The sequence below is a fragment of the Portunus trituberculatus genome, chromosome 45 (genome assembly GCF_017591435.1).
Source record: "Portunus trituberculatus isolate SZX2019 chromosome 45, ASM1759143v1, whole genome shotgun sequence".
Classification (NCBI taxonomy): domain Eukaryota; kingdom Metazoa; phylum Arthropoda; class Malacostraca; order Decapoda; family Portunidae; genus Portunus; species Portunus trituberculatus.
Genome location: NC_059299.1, coordinates 7912480 through 7930348, shown reverse-complemented (window position 1 = coordinate 7930348; position 17869 = coordinate 7912480). Strand labels below are relative to the sequence as shown.

The following is a 17869-nucleotide window of genomic DNA, read 5'->3' as shown; positions in this document are numbered from 1 at the left end:
CCTTGCAGGGAAGTTACAGATAGGCCAGTTACCTCCTCAGCTCTCCTAAACTACAGTGCTTGGGTCCTGTTTAGTCCTGCGCATTCAAAAAGGTTGCTAAGTTATTCATCCCTCATAACTCCTCCATCGATATTACGCTGTACTTGTAAAGGGTGAACTGCAGTAAGCAACAGGCTCTCTCCAGTACATGTCGGCACTCTCATGGGTCTAATAGAGATATTAAGGTGAAATGAGACGGTTTCTATGTTATTCATCGCGTAATGGAGACGAAAAATAGTGGGGCGAGATATGGTGCTCTATCCTATCTAGCGAGCTGCTGTGGTCACCGCCAGTCCTTCAAAATCAAAGGTATGTGGGGCTAGTTTTGTCCATCCTGTAAGGTGTTAATACCATTGATCCACATACAGTGTTAGTGTTTCTGTGGAGTTGCTGCTAAGTATAGATTAGAAAGTTTGTTATCAAAGTGAGGTTCTTTTTCAATATTTTTCTTATCCAGTTACAGGAGAAATTGTTGTTGAATATTGGCGATCGTTAGTTTATATTGATATTCTCATATTGCGTTACATTCCTACTCCTATATGCATATACAAAATAGAAAGTGATTTGTTGTATGGATAAATATCAAAGTTTCTCTTTAATGGATGCACTCTGATATTTTAAGAGTAACTATGCTATTCATACGAAGTTTGTTGTGTCTTATCTAGTTGTCCAACGTAAACTCAATTTACTCATGCAATTACTGCAAATCCGACAGATACCAATGTCACCACGAAATGTATTTCTCGAACTCCACCAGTATATTTTGAAATCAGAGTTTATAGTCGTTCAGAATGGCCCGAGTTGGTTGAGATGATCGATGATCTAAGTTGGTAGTGCTTCAGAATTACATGGGTTCGTTGGAATGACGGTCTGAGTTGATAATTCAGAATGATCCAAGTTAGAGATAATCCAAATTAAATTGGAACACCAAGAGTCGAAGAGATCGATAGATTGTGAAATATCTGATTTATACTCTTATTTCTTTCAGTAGGCATAGACTAAGTATTCTCACACTAGTTTAAGACCAAGGATTCTATACTTATATATTCCTTTTTAAGATCCACGAATACCAAGTTTAATTGCTTCCAATGTAGCAAAGCAAACAGCGGTGAGGGATGAGCTAAGGAAGAGGGAGATGATAAATGGTAAAAAAATATATAGAAATTAACTCCTAGCTTTTTATCTAAGCATGGAGTGAGCATGAAAACCATATAATTCTTCTGTCTGACATAAACATGGGACCCAGAAATACCTAAGTTACCCTTTATATTTGACAGTGCAGCCCGCGGCGAGGGGGGAGGAGCCAGCAGGGAAAGCTGCCGCTGCCAGCACAGCACGTTCCCACTCCCAGTCACCGCCAGACCACCGCGCCGTAACCATGGAAGGGAAGGCTTTCCTCACTGAAGAAGCTGCTTACAAGAACCTCCAGCAGTACTACGACAGCAATGGCTCCAAGCTCAACATACTGCAGATGTTCAAGCAGGACGCTGACCGGTTCAAGAAGTATAGGTGAGAAAAACTGAATCTGACTTGCGGCGACTCCAAACAGCTGACCGCTTCCACTGTCTCCCCTCAAATGTTTATGTTAATTTCTCCGAATGCATCTTTTATCAACTGATCCTTTTATATCACACATGTTAAATGGTTGAGGTGGACTGTGTCTGTATGAGTAGGGACGTGTGGCAATGGATGTTTTGTAGGAAATAGGAAAGTTTTCAACCGGCGTTTGGTTCCTGTCACCTTCAGGCTGACCTTCGCTGTCCTTGAGTGGCGAGGCACCGGGGGACACTCCGGTGGGGGGGGGTGTAGTGTAGGACCTGGCACTCTTCCCTTAAATGCTTAGATAGTGGCACTCCTAGCCCTTAACTACATCCGCTACACACACACACACACAGGAAGACATAACAGACTAGATTGATACAGTAAACTTCCCATGTTTAGACGTACTTGTTTATTTCCAAGTGTAGGTCTTCCGATAATGTTAAACGTATCGTATCAAATCTAATATCAAACGAAGGGATTATTGTTCTGTATATGTTTTTTTTTTTTTCCTTGTGTACTTATCCCAGACTATAAAGAAACCTGAAATGAGGGAATTACCTTTCCAGATACTCTTGACTTATCAACATGAAGGTCATGGCTGTCACTTAGAACCTTTGAAGTTTTGTATCTTAATTTATTTATTTGCTTATTTATTATTTGCTTGTGCACTAATCCCAGACTAAATTAGAACCGTAAATGAGATAATTGGCCTTCCTGAAACACTGGCCTGCCAACACTGTTCCTTGAAGGTCACAGCTGTCACCTAGGAGAGCCTTTGACATTGAAGGGTGTAACATTACCGCTATCAAGGTCACGAAAACTGATGTTATATTCCACCAACTGAAAGTCCATTTATATTTTATGAATATAGTAGGTAAATTAAACTGCTTAGTATGATTTTTGAAATGGTTAAGGTTAGGTGAGATTAACTTAGGTTTTATATGCATTCTTTTTCATGTATAATTTCTATTGTATAGAATCACAATGCACATCCTTGACAATAGTTGAGGCCTAAAGAAAAGAAGGATATTATTAACTAAGACCAACAATTGTTTTACTACTAGATGTCATAGTATAGAGATCAAAATCAATAAGAAACCTACTTGCTCCCTTCAGTTTGTCACTCAGTTTGCTCTTGAAATGCTGTGTTACCAGTTCTGTTATATGGTGATAGATGTGGTCACTGGGATGGAAATTGTATGTAAAGTCAGGGTTGGGTGACTGGTGACCATGAGTTGTGGTGGAGTTTCCCTAAGTGACTCACCTTCTCTCACCTTGAAGGATGAGTGAAGAAAGCATGACTCCACACTCAATGGTTCCAGTGGTGGTCTGTGTTGCCGGGGACTAGTTATTATTAAAGAGAATTGGTCTGATTTGGTTAGAATGTTTTTTCCTAACTCATAAATCTTGCTTATTATGATGCCAAGTGGTCTTAATCTTAATCAGCATTTCTTAACTAAACTCCACTCAGAAGTAAGTTATAATGCATGGTAAATCTTTATTGTCTCTTATGTGCCTAATTATAATAAGTTTCTCAGAGATTGTTATTTTGCACATTTTCTGAGAAGTAGACATATAGTATGCTAATACAAAAAATACTGCTTATTACTCGTAAAAGTTAAACAAAACAGATGACTCGTAACACTAGTGAATACTGTGTAGTGGAGCAGGATAATGTATTATTAAAGTTATATTGATCTGGCCAGGCAGTATATTCTCTTTTATGCAGACAAGGTTAAATACGACAGTAACCTCAGCATTGTCTTGTTATTGTGTTATCCTTTCTATTTGTATGACATTAAGACTAGCTTTTATACAGACAAGGTTAAGAGACATTATCTACTTTTATTTTATCCTTTCTATCTCTCATTATTAGATATTAAGACTACCTAGATTCTATCTAGAACCAGATCTCTTCATTTTGCATCTTTTCTTTTCCAGCCTGACTCTGAAGACCCCCAGCGATGGAGACATTCTCTTTGACTACAGCAAGAACCGCATCAACAGTGAGGTCATGAAGCTGCTGATGGATCTGGTAAGACAATATGGGAATGCTTGTGACAAATTACTAATTCTTTCTCAGTGACTATGATGAAATAATGAGCTGTATTGTTTAGATATTCATGTGAGTCTTGTGACTGATTCATTGTGTAAGGGGAAGTAATGGGCTATATTTTGTATTAATTAAGGTGAATATTCATGTTTTTTTTTATGGTTATACTGTAATCTCAATATACCAGTGGGAGTAGTTGAATTTTATAGAACTTTTTTCAGTAGTGATGGTTTGAAAAGTCTCTTGCTGCTTGTAACAGAATATTAAACATGTGAAATACTTTACAGTACGTATATGATTTTGTTACATACATACATTTTTTCTTATATATATATATATATATATATATATATATATATATATATATATATATATATATATATATATATATATATATTCAGTGTTCTGCTTATGGTTGCGTTGTAGTACATATGATTTTTCTGCTTTTCTGTGTTCCATCTTATTTTACCTGTGGAGAAAGACTTGAGTATATCAAAAGACAAACCATGATTTTATTCCTGCTGCAGAAAGCTAAATGACTTACTAGAATGAGTCAGGCTAATAAACACTGCAACACACAATGCCATAAACATGCTTCTTTATATAATTCAGTAGAGTAAAAGGAGGGAGAGGAGGGACAGCTTTGCAACATCACTCCACAATACACCACTTGCTCTTTATTATTCAGGCACGCGCTCGCAAGATTGAGGCTTCCCGGGATGCTATGTTCTCCGGGGAAAAAATTAACTTCACTGAGGGCCGTGCTGTGCTGCACATCACACTGCGCAACCGAACCAACACCCCTATCATGGTGGATGGGCAAGATGTGATGCCCAACGTGAATGCAGTACTTGCCCACATGAAGGACTTTTGTGGCAAGGTGAGAGTCTGCTTTGTGTTACCCAGTAGATGAAGGTCTGTCTTGTATCCTCTAGGTGAGGGTGTTAGCTTGTTTTTCAAATGCAGGGGTTACAGTTCCATGGGTTTCTGTTTATTGTATTGAGAGTTGATGTATAATGATTCCCAGTAGATTCCAGTGTTTTTTTAAGCTTTTTCATTCTTGTACCCAGGATTAAGAGGTAATGCATCTGTTTATTAAAAGTAGAAGAGACAAAATCTTAAATTGAGAGGATGTTGAAGGAACAATATCTATATGACATTAGTGGCAGTTTTCTCACTTCAGTTGTAATGCTGTCTTTCATGTTTCAGGTTTGTAATGATTATGTATACCATATACCGTATGATCCATTTCCTATAAAGGTGTGTGTGGCTCACTAGAGGAAGTGATTAAATTTATCCTTCATGTTTCTTTCCTATTGTTCCATCTCACTTCATTTAAGAAATTGAACAAGGGATTGATGAAGCTAGGAATGTTTTACTCTATTGGTGATGATGTCTGATTTTGTCCTCAACAATATTATTTTTGTTTTTCTTTAATGCACTTATTGTTTGTTCTTACTCTTTCTGATGCAAGGAATAAGTAATTGAGTTTAAAGTGTGTTAATAGATGATTTACTTCCACTTTTGAAATTTTTGGTTTATGATGAGCATTAAGGTTTTAGAATAAGGTTTAACAATATCCATCTTCTTTATCTTGTTTTTAACCTCTCACATCAAAAAAAATTATTGCTGGGAATGTATGGATATTGAAAATATGGTATTGTAACATCTTAATTAAGTATCAAACGTACATTTGTCCGTGAATTTAACCTTGTCTGTTTTGCTGTAAGAAAATAGAATACTGATGAACTCAGGAACACATCAGGATTTTACTATCTCATTCAACTCCAATCAACTACAGTCACTAATAATCTCTCCAATGTCCGGTCTTGTCTAGGTCATTTCTGGTGAGTGGAAGGGCTACACAGGCAAGGCCATCACTGATGTGGTGAACATCGGCATCGGAGGGTCTGATCTTGGCCCCCTCATGGTCACCGAGGCCCTCAAAGCATACGCTGTTGGCCCCAATGTGCATTTTGTGTCCAACATTGATGGCACACACATGGCCAAGACTCTGAAGGTACGTAGGGTGAGCTGAGGCAAGGTAAAGAGGTGATAAGGATAGTGATGATGTAGATAATTTTGTTGCATTGAATATCTAAAACATATTAGTTTCATATCTTGAATTATCCTTTTTAACTGGTGCTATCAGTGGCCATTTTTTCACTCGTCTTGTTCTTAGCCAGTATCCCTCTTGCATAAAGAAAAAAAGAAAACAAATGTATTGCTTCTAATAGTTACTCAGTGTTGTCTAAATTTGGATGATCATTTTCACCTTTCAGGTTTGGTACTCTCAGTGGGCCTTTACTCTCACTATTTTGTTTTTCTTGTTAGGTGTCCCTCCTATATAAAAAAATTACTAATGTATTTTTTCTTTTAGTTGCTGAATGTGGAGACAACCCTCTTCATCATTGCCTCCAAGACTTTCACCACTCAGGAGACCATCACCAACGCTACCTCTGCCAAAAACTGGTTCCTTGACACTGCCAAGGACGTAAGTATCTCAGTGTTCTCTTGGGTTTGATCTGTTGTAGCTTTGAGTAGTTGTTCTGAACTTTTAAGCTTTATTGAAAAAATTATGAATGGTGTAGAGCAAATGTGACACACCATTTGGGTGAAAGCCATTTGGATGGTGGAATGATAGAATCTTTCCACCACCCAAATGGTTTTCCTCTTCTATTATAATTTTTTCACTCCCATGAACTTAAGTCTAGTCCATTGTAAAAGATATGTATGACATAGCTCAAATATGATAGCTGTGAATACATAATGAGTGTCTCCTCCTCCAACAGCCAGCAGCAGTGGCCAAGCACTTTGTTGCCCTGTCCACCAATGCTCCTAAGGTGAAGGCATTTGGCATTGATGAAGCTAACATGTTTGGCTTCTGGGACTGGGTGGGTGGTCGCTTCTCCCTGTGGTCCGCCATTGGCCTGTCTATCGCCCTCCACATCGGTTATGACAACTTTGAGAAGCTCCTTGCTGGTGCTCACTTCATGGACAACCACTTCAAAACAGCTCCCCTTGAGCAGAACGTAAGCACTTCGCACAACGTAACTAACTCTTAATACAATCACTGGTGTCACTTGAATTATTTTTTTGCTATTTTTAATTGCAAACCATTCTGGGACATATCTTTCATTTTACAGCCATCCACAAACATCATTAACTGAGACACTAGTCACCATACCATTTGCAGCCCAATACACAGTCACTGGAAAACTTGATGTATGTTTGATGTTTGAGAGTTTATTCTTTTAAAAGTTTTAAGCTATTCTCATTCTCGTAGTTACTTGTCAATATTTAGGCCAAGGCTCATAGTATTGTAGATTCTTTGCTATGGAAGGATGAATTTGTCACAATTCCATACAGATTCCAGTGATCTTGGCTTTGCTGGGTGTGTGGTACCATAACTTCTATGGCGCCGAGTCACATGCCATGCTGCCCTATGACCAGTACCTGCACCGCTTTGCTGCATATTTCCAGCAGGGAGACATGGAGTCCAATGGAAAGTAAGGAAAGACTTGTACTGGCTAATCTTATTACTTGCACTCTAATGCAGATTTAAATTTTGGAATACCATTGTGCAGCATTCTTCAAAGTACAAGTTAGGATCACACATATTGCTAATTCTCAACCAGTTCTTTGTGTTACAAGTTTCTCTTTCCAAAAAACAATTATAAATGACTAATGACTTTGGGAGTATCGGTTCGAATATCTTTTGTACAATGAAGATAATTTTGCAATATGAAAAGCTGGAATTGAATTTTCATGTTTTCCATTTTCACATATTTAGATACCATAGAGATGCAGTGAATGTGCTTAGGTGGTGGAGATTAGGTGATGAGATGGTGCAAGCTTCTCATGATGGAAGGGAGAAAGGTCATATAGTAAGATCTAAATAAAAAGAGAAATTCACATATTTTCTCCTCACCCCAGGTTTGTGACACGCAGTGGCCGCACTGTTCAGTACACCACTGGACCCATCGTGTGGGGTGAACCAGGCACCAACGGGCAGCATGCCTTTACCAGCTGATTCACCAAGGCACACGGCTCATCCCTGCTGACTTCATCGCCCCTGCCAAGTCCCACAACCCTATTGCTGACAATCTCCACCATAAGGTTTGTATTTTGTGTTCACCTGGGTTGAGGGTGAGGAAATAAAGTATGTATTAGATAACTTTTTGAAGAGTAACTTAACTTCCATACAATTCCTCAAATTAAATGGCTCTACTTCTCCTTTCTTTCTGACAATTTGAGAATAATGCAATTTCTCTCTTCTCTCCTTAGCTCCTCTTGGCCAACTTCCTTGCTCAGACGGAGGCTCTCATGAAGGGTAAGACTCAGGCCGAGGTGGAGGCTGAGCTGCAGAAAGCCAACATGCCGGAGGACCAGAAGAAACGCATCCTCCCACACAAGGTATTCGAGGGGAACCGTCCCACCAACTCCATCATGGTAGAACGTATCTCCCCCTTCACCCTGGGCGCTCTCATTGCCATGTATGAGATGAAGATCTTCACTCAAGGCATCATCTGGGACATCAACTCCTTTGACCAGTGGGGGTGAGTCCTGAGCCTTGTTTTTGTGCAAAGGATAGACAGATGTAGGACTTTGTGAAGGATTGAGTAGATTTGACAGACTTGATGGAAGGTTGAATGCAAAATAGTTGACAAATGCAAGACTTCCAGAAGGGAGGACAGAATAGGTAGACCAAATAGGGAGTAGTGGGTGGGGAAGAGCTTCATATGTTCTATTCTTGCATCCTACTTTATAGTTTAGTTGTAGTATAGTGAACAATTGACCTTGCTATAGTTTGCAAAGCCTCCTGTCACTTGTCTGTCCTATGTATTCCATTGTATTCCTCCTTCTCTTTCTCTGCCTCTTCTTTGTTCACAGCTGTCTCATTCAGGAAAGAAAGGAAGTTTATTTGGTTGGTGACAGTTCTGTGGTGACAGATTGTGGCAGTTAGAAGCTGTTGTTAGTTATTTCTGCACCAATGTGAAGGAAAGGCATTTGTGCTGAGATAAGCACATCACTCTTCCTTTTGGTCTCACCTGTGAACCCTTTGTGTGTTTATTCTTGCACCATTGAGACTTGAATTAGAGAGATGGACAGGATAGGGATCAGAAAAAGAATAAAGCCTTATGCAGCAAAGTCATCAGAGAAGGAGAGGTATGCATTCAGCAAGATGAGTAGTGAGCATGAAAACAGCAATAGAAGACAGTAAGAGATGCAGCATTATAGAAATGAGAAAGAGGCTGAAGACAGTCAGTTGGAGGAGAGAAGTTAAGATGAACAGATTTTGATATTAGCCTGTCTAAAAGAGCAATATGAGTGGAATCTCTCAATACATGTGAAGCATACTCCCATACAAGGAAAGGTAAAGCCCCTGTTTTTGCTGAAGATGAGATGTGAAGCTTGCAGTTTAGATTATAAGTAAAGGACAAACCAAGAATTTTTTTTGTATGAGAGAAATCAACCAAGGGGACAGTTGACTGTCATTGAAGAAGAGGGAATAGTTATCTAAAAGATTGTGTTGAGTTGATAGGTGAAGGAATTGAGTTCTTGAGGCATTGAACATTGAACAATAATACTAAGTTTGCTCTGCTCCAATAAAAATTTTTAGAAAGTCAGAAGTCAGGCATTCTGTGTTTAGAGAAGCAGATCACTTCACTTGGATTCTGCTTCTTAACCTCGCAACAGCTTCCTCCACTAGAAGATATCTGGTAATCCTTCTTATATCAGTACAAAAGAGTTAGTGTTGAGATCAGCATGTCACTCCTTCCCCTTGCCTTGACAGCTCCTTGCCATTTCAGTGTGGAGCTCGGCAAACAGCTAGCCAAGGCTATCGAACCCGAGCTCCAGGACAAGAACCCGGTCTCCTCACATGACCCCTCCACCAATGGCCTCATCAACTTCATCAAGCAGCACCTCTAAGGGCTTCCCAGGACTGCCTTCTTTGTCTCGGTGGTTGTGGCGGTCGACTCTCTTTGTCTTGTGTGCAATACTTGTACAGGAGGTCTTTGTGACAATACCTATGTGACTATTTTTTGTAAAGCATCGTGTTTCGTGTTTTCCTGTTGTTTCAGGTTCTCTATGAAAGACACTACAAATATTACTAATGGGATGTGGATTCTGTCAACCACTCATGGCAGGATAACTGTTGTGGGTCTTGTATATAACATCCGTAGTGGAGGAACCCAGTGAGTCAAGACACATCATGAATACTTATGTGATTTGCATGTATATTTCATTATGTCCTGAAGGTGAGAAAAACAGAGTTAGAAATGTTACTAGCAGAATGGGGATCTTTGTGCAGTATTAACTAAACCATCAATGATTCAGATTACTAAAGCAGAGAGTGAAAGGAACTGCAGTGGAATTTCTATGCAGCAAAAATTTTGAATAACAGTGTGTAATCAAGAGAGAGAGAGAGTGAGAAAGATTGAATGAAATTAAGGGTAAGATTGGTGTGCTGCATAAACTCCTACCAGGTATAAGGAGTGCTTGTTATGGTAATGTGCTTGGGTGTAGAGGAGTTATGTGTTGTCTTGTTGTTGTGTGGTGTGGAGGCATGAGTCTATGGACGTCTTTTAAGTCTCTGAGTTTGTAAGTCTTCAGTGAGCCTCAAGTCTAGTATGAGTCTCCTTAGGCATGCTTGGTTCCAACATGTGATTTTCTTTTCTGATCCATCAAAATTCAGCTGACAGGTTATCTGAGGCTAGACAAAGGTGTATGATAGTACAGTAAATCGGTATATTTAGTTTTGTGTAGCACAGATTGTGGCATTCCTGGATTATGTACACTGCAGACAAGGTGCCTCCATAGTATAGTGTATAATGTAATAATTGGTTATGATAGTTTACAGATTGGTGCAGTGTTAGCATAATGTATAATTTATACACACACACACATATATACATGCATACATATTTATATACATACATACATACATACATACATACACAAGTATTTCACATAAGTTGATGATGATCATTCTGTGCATGAAATTATCTGCATTTATACATCAATTTTGTACACATAGAGTTCTATTTATCTGTGAATTATAAAGTATCAGAAATGAACAAATTGATTATCACTGGTGGTACTTTTTGCTTACCTGGGTAGTGTGATGCAAGGGGGGAACTGAGACGTGCCACTATGTACAGGCTGTGCTGCAGTGGTGGTGCCAGCTGGGGACAAGTTCTTACAAAAGTTGTGCAAGTTCTCAACATGCAAAGATCTTTCTCAGTGTTTGTATGAATGGTACAAGAAAAACATTACAGCATGTTTGCCATTAAAAAAAATAAAGAATAATTGATAAATAACAATAAACAAGTGGATAGGAGGGATAATAAAAGAAAAACCCATTAAACAAACACAGCCTCTCAGATACTTGCTGTATAACAAAATTCATCTTCATGTGACTGTTAGGTGGTGCAATGCATGAGAACATGCATTTCCAGGGCCTCTTATTCAAATGCCTTACTATCGCTTATTAGCGGCCATCGCAAACACTCCGGAAACCGCACCTCGATCGTATTCCAACGTGTTTCGAAACTCGAGTCATTTCTTGTGTATTCTCCTGTTTCCTCAACAAACAGCTGTACCGTTAGTTCTTAGACAGCCGTGCGAGGACTTGAAGGGTACATTGCCTTTTAGTTATCCAGAGCAATCCATTCCAGGTCCTTTCCTGGCCTGAAAGCAATTATATGTACAAGTATTCCCTCACACGCCCCTGCCTGACCTTGATGTATCGCGGGGAAGGGGACGGCGCTCGCTGTTCCGGAGTGAGGCACCGCCAGCGGGCACCTCCATCTTCATTAGACCAATTTCGAATAATAAGGTTGTTCGGGTTTTTGAGTTGAATAACCACTCGGTGAGCCCGCGAGTTAGAAGGGCTTGTGATGGTGGCGCGGGTAAGGCTGGTTTTCTTTGGTGCGTCTTAAGGAGTGACTGTCATTGTGCAGCGCCGCCTCTAGCCGCTCCGCCGCGCCCACCTAGGTCGCGGATGAGTCCCCGCCCTACCTACCACGCTGCACTAGTGATACTTAAGGCTTTATTGAATATCAAATTATGGAGAAATGATTCCTACCCGCTTGTTAAGTTTACTCATCTGTAATTTCCCCCCCCCCCCCCCCGCCCCGGAGAAAGCCACGGTGGGAGCACGACACGAGGCTGCTCTGTTATCGAGAGCCTCATTAGACGGCAAGGAGGCAAAAAAAAGTCCCTCGTAAACTAGTATAATTATGACATAGGAGCGCCGGGTGACGGATGCCACGGGGAGCAAATAAGGAAACTGGATTTGCAGAAAGTGCTCAGCCAGGTTGCGAGGAAGGGAAATCATGTGTTTTTTGTAACATATGAGGGAAATCACATACTGCTGGGTATTATTGAATTAACTAAATGATTCTTGTGCTGTCTTTTTATTGCAAGTTATGAGAGAAATCGTACGGTCCTTGATATTATTGTATTACTGAATGTTTTTAATGACATGGAGAGAAATTGTATGCTGTTGGGTATTATTGTATTTACTGAATGATTCGTGCGTTGTCTTTTTATAGCAGGGAGTGAGTGAAATCGTACGGTTCTTGATATTATTGTACATGATTTATTGAATGATTCCAGTGCATCTGTTTTCTTCTTTTCTTTTTGTTGTAGTGTAACTGAGTTTCTTGTCCTACCCAAGTCACTTCAGTGCTCTGGATGTAGTAAAGCGAATAAGTGATCTCGTTTTGAAAATATGACCTGAAGCGTGCTTAAATAGCCATTAAATTAAATAACAACGTTTGGCGTGAGTTTTAAGTAAAGGCTGGAAGAAAAATACTGAGGAAAAAGTAAAAGAGACGAAAGATAAAAGTAGATAAATTGAAACAGAAAAAACACTAACCATTAGTTTTAATCAAATACTAAAATATATACCGATACTAAAAAAATAGTGGATTGAGAAATAAGATAGAAAATAAACTGAGGCCAAAAAAAAAAAAATAATTATACTATTAAATCAGAGGAAGAAAAAGAGAGAGACAAGGGGACATTGTGTTATCATTTAAAATTATTGTAGGTAATTCTTGCTCACTCTAATTCTTATTATTAATATTTCTTTTTTCAATATACAATAATAGCACAGTGACACGGCAGAGGCTGAGAGGATGACCACACAGCTGGCGACCCGGGAAGGGGGAGGAGGGGGGAAGAGGGAGGAATAACCCCAACTCAGGTCAAACACACACACTCACACACACAGACACTCTCTCTCTCTCTTTCTCGTTCGTTCGTTCGTTTTAATTTCTTCCTCATATTATTAGCTCTAGGTAGTTAGTTTTGATGACCTGTTTTTATTGTGTGTGTGTGTGTGTGTGTGTGTGTGTGTGTTTTACCTTTCAAGTCTCCCACCACAACCACCATCACCACTACTACTACTACTACTACTACTACTACTACTACTACTACTACTACTACTACTACTACTACTACTACTACTACTACTACTACTACTAATAATAATAATAATAATAACAACAACAACAACAACAACAACAACAACAACAACAACAACAACAACAACAACAACAACAACAACAACAACAACAACAACAACAACAACAACAACAACAACAACAACAACAACAACAACAACAATAATAATAATAAATAATAATAATAATAATAATAATAATAATAATAATAATAATAATAATAATAATAATAATAATAATAATAATAATAATAATAATAATAATAATAATAATAATAATACAGATTAATTACTCACTTAACCCTATTGTCTGCGACTTTCTTGGATTTTCGTGACAACACACACACACACACACACACACACACACACACACACACACTGATCACATAGATAGAGATAAATAGCTACTTTATTGACCCCAAACCTATGCACTGCCATACAAACCATACACTGCCTGGTTCTGATCGATGAAGATGGGGTTGGTAGATGAGCGAACGACACACACCACGCTGTCCCTCACTTACGAGTCATGTGTTCTGATATTATCACGTGATATACTGCAGGAAAGAGAATAATTAACACACACACACACACACACACACACACACACACACACACACTAACATACGGACCCACACAAATATACACAGGGCATTTTATCATACGGTTGGCAAGGAGGTGATAGACAGCAGTAAACTCATTGGTGACTGATTTGCGTGTTATATTAATTGTCTTTTCACCAGCGATTGAAAGAAAAATGTAAAGTATCATAAATTACTCTTATTTTTTTTGAGGGGGATGGATAGGGAGGACATTTTCATATATAGCTATTTATTATTAAAGTTTGAATGATACATGTCGTAAGGAAAAGAAAGAAAGAAAGAAAGAAAAGAATAATTTCTCTAAAACTCTTTTGATTAAAATTTAGTCTTGTTTGGGAAAATCTACTAGAGCAGTTATCTCTCTCTCTCTCTCTCTCTCTCTCTCTCTCTCTCTCTCTCTCTCTCTCTTCAATCAGTCACCATGAATTTTGGAGAGGAAGAGGAGGAGAAGGAGGAGGAGGAGGAGGATGAGGTGGCTGGAAGAAATGAAGGACCTGTCTTATGATATCCAACAACGGAAGAGAGAGAGAGAGAGAGAGAGAGAGAGAGAGAGATAATTGCGGCAAGATTCATTACATGTCGTTTTGTTTTATTCATCTTCGTTTGTAGGAGAAGGATGGGGAGAGGAGGAGGAGGAGGAGAAGAGGAGCACGAGGAGGAGGAGGAGGAGGAGTCTTAACTTTACTCCAGTTCACTTCCTTGCGATTCGTTGTCAGATAGAGCTAGTTCTACCATCCATTAGAGAGAGAGAGAGAGAGAGAGAGAGAGAGAGAGAGAGAGAGAGAGAGAGAAGGAGGTGCACAGTTAAGAAAGACGAGAGAAAATTAAAGAAACAAAACTATAAACAAGAAAACATAAAACAACAATAACGAAAGAAGGAAAACGAGAAACACGACCGGGGAGAGAGAGAGAGAGAGAGAGAGAGAGAGAGAGAGAGAGAGAGAGAGAGAGAGAGATGATACCCATTCAAAGATGAGGGAGCAGTTTCATCTCGAGGTGGGTGGCAAGGCAGGAGAGAGTGAGAGCAGTTTAGAAATGGTTAGTTTTTTCGCAAAGGCTTACGGGCGGCGGGCGGGAGAGCGTGGGCGGGGCGCGGGTGACCGATACGTGAGGGGAGTGAGTGGTGGGCGGGGCGGGGCGTGTGGGTGGCCCGCGGACCACACACAGGCTGAATTGAAGGACCACCCAAGTCACTCACACTGTTTACCCTTCGACTGGACCACCCACCTTGGTTCTCTCTCTCTCTCTCTCTCTCTCTCTCTCTCTCTCTCTCTCTCTCTCTGGTGTGAAGTCAACGTGTCTCCTTCGCTTCGTAAAAGATGATATTACAGAATGCTATGTTAATTTTATTCATTTATTTTCATCTGTTCATCTCTCTCTCTCTCTCTCTCTCTCTCTCTCTCTCTCTCTCTCTCTCTCTCTCTCTCTCTCTCTCTCTCTCTCTCTCTCTCTCTCTCTCTCTCTCTCTCTCTCTCTCTCTCTCTCTCTCTCTCTCTCTGTCATGTCCATTTAATTGTGAACTTTTTTTGGTATGATAATACTTTTTTTTTCCTTTCATAAAATGTAGTAGTAGTAATAGTGGTAGTTGTGGTGGTGGTGGTGGTGGTGGTGGCGGCGGTGGTGGTGGTGGTGGTGGTAGACGTAAAAAATAAGACAAATAACTACTAAGGGAGACATGGTATTTTTAAATCTCTCTCTCTCTCTCTCTCTCTCTCTCTCTCTCTCTCTCTCTCTCAAGCAGGTAAACTCATCCCCTTAAGAACACAGGTAAAGCTTAATTAAGTTCCTCGCCCACCTGCTTACCTGTCTTTCTGTCTGTATGTCTGTTTGTCTGTCTGTCTGTGTTTCTATCTGGTTTTGACGTTAAGAGAGTAAAAAAAAAGAGTAGATAGATGAGAGAGAGAGAGAGAGAGAGAGAGAGAGAGAGAGAGAGAGAGAGAGAGAGAGAGAGAGAGAGTCAGCATCTATCTATAGTCGTATCCTTTTTATTCTCCTCCTCCTCCTCCTCCTCCACCTCCTCCTCCTCCTCCTCCTCCTCCTCCTCCTCCTCTTCCACTTGCACATACTTCGCCTCCTTAATATCCTCTCATTCCTACATTATTAGTGAGGAAGAAGAAGAAAAAGTAGAAGCAAAAGAAGGAAGAGTAAGGAAGAGTAGTAGGAGGAGCAGGATCACCATTTAACAGGAGGAGGAGGAGGAGGAGGAGGAGGAGGAGAAGGAGGAGGAGGAGGAGGAGGAGGAAAAAGAGGAGAGGAGGAGGAACAGTAAAATCATTAGCGAGTAGGAAGAGGAGGCAGAGGAAGAAGAAAAGGTGAAGGAGGAGGAGGAGGAGAAGGAAGAGTAGGATGAGGATTAGGAGGAGGAAGATGAATAGGACAAGAAGAGAGTAGTAGTAGAGGCAACAGCATTAGTAGCAGTAGCAGCAGTAGCAGCAGCAGCAGCAGCAGCAGCAGCAGCAGCAGCAGCAGCAGCAGCAGCAGCAGCAGCAGCAGCAGCAGCAGCAGCAGCAGCAGCAGCAGCAGCAGCAGCAGTGCAGCAGCAGCAGCAGCAGTGGTGGCAGCAGCAGCAGCAGCAGTGGTGCAGCAGCAGCAGCAGCAGTGGCAGTGGTGCAGGTGGTGGTGTGGTGGTGGTGGTGGTGGTGGCAGCAGCAGCAGCAGCAGCAGCAGCAGTGGTGGTGGTGGTAGTGGTGGTGGTGGTGGTAGTGGTGGTAGTGGTGGTGTAGCAGTAGTGGTAGTAGCAGCAGTGGCAGCAACCAGCACCACCACCACCACCACCACCACCACCACCACCACCACCACCATCACTACCGCCCCGTGTCCCGTGGTTCATAAATCCTGGCCTGTTTACGAGAGGTCTAGGCAGTGTCCGGGGCAGGCAGTGGTTAGGGAGCGAGTCCACTGCCTTGGGAAGATACGAGGCTGCTGGGTGATGTGTGTGTTTGCTGGCCACTCCCGCTCACCTGGCAGAGAGAGGGAGAAGGGTGGGGCGGAGGGAGGAAGGTGGAAGGATCAAAAGGAGAGGAAGATTGATAAATAAGAAGATAGATACATAGATTAATAGGTGGATTGACATTATATACATACATACATACATACATATTGACAGAAAGACAGACAAATAGGCAGAGTCAAAGCAAAAGACAGACGAACAAAGGCAACCACATTTCAGCTTATATTGTAAAATTTTCCTAGACCTACAGAGAGAGAGAGAGAGAGAGAGAGAGAGAGAGAGAGAGAGAGAGAGAGAGAGAGAGAGAGAGAGAATTACTGATTGGAAAACACTAAAAATAGACAAAACAGAGAAACAAACAGATTGAGAGAGAGAGAGGAACACACACACGCACACACACACACACACACACACACACACACACACACACACACACACACACACACACACACACACACACACACACACCTACAGAACAGACACAGAAACAAAGAGATAGAAAAAATAACAAGATAAATAGAAACACTCAATATATAATCCTACCCCTTAAATAGATAGATAAAATAAAAACATTCGTGATAAAAAAAAAAAAAAAAGAAAACAGGAAAAAGTAAAGAAAGAAAAAGAAAAAAAAAATCAACTCAACCCAACACACACCACATCCCCATCCACCTCAACACCACCCCTAAAAAAAAAAAAAAAAAACAGGTAGATGGGCATTAGGGCGGGAAAAAGCTGCACTATTTCCTCAGGTGTATCGCTCAGATGAAGCTTAAGAACAGGTTTCAAATTTAATCAGGTTAAGGCTTAATATAAACTAATTACCGACCCGGCTACACGATTTTCATTCTCGCTGTGTGACTCTGCAATTTAACCTGAATTACCCTGCACTTGCCCCGCCGCTTCAGGTCATAATGATAAGTGTTTGGGGCTTGTAAGGGCTCTGAGGAGGAGAAGGAGGAGGAGGAGGAGTGTCAGTTGTGGGAGAAGGAGTAGAAGCAGAAGCAATAGGAGTAGGAGTGGTTGCAGTAGTAGTAGTAGTAGTAGTAGTAGTAGTAGGAGGAGGAGGAGGAGGAAGAGGAGAAGGAGGAGGAGGAGAGAGAGAGAGAGAGAGAGAGAGAGAGAGGAGGAGGAGGAGAGAGGAATATTAAGAATAGAGAGATAATGATAAGAGGAGAGAGAGAGAGAGAGAGAGAGAGAGAGAGAGA

General features: G+C 40.7%; 1 protein-coding gene across 1 annotated transcript; it reads left to right on the top strand.

Annotated features, from left to right (window-relative positions):
* The first annotated feature begins 245 nt into the window (after window positions 1–245).
* Window positions 246–10730, top strand: LOC123519434 (glucose-6-phosphate isomerase-like). Its single transcript, XM_045280727.1, is given in 13 exon segments — window positions 246–348; window positions 1098–1184; window positions 1317–1548; window positions 3523–3616; window positions 4323–4514; window positions 5472–5654; window positions 6015–6128; window positions 6427–6666; window positions 7004–7143; window positions 7571–7653; window positions 7656–7753; window positions 7922–8193; window positions 9448–10730. Coding segments are annotated over 13 exon segments (1944 nt in total). The 5' UTR covers window positions 246–260; the 3' UTR covers window positions 9569–10730.
* The last annotated feature ends 7139 nt before the right edge of the window (window positions 10731–17869 follow it).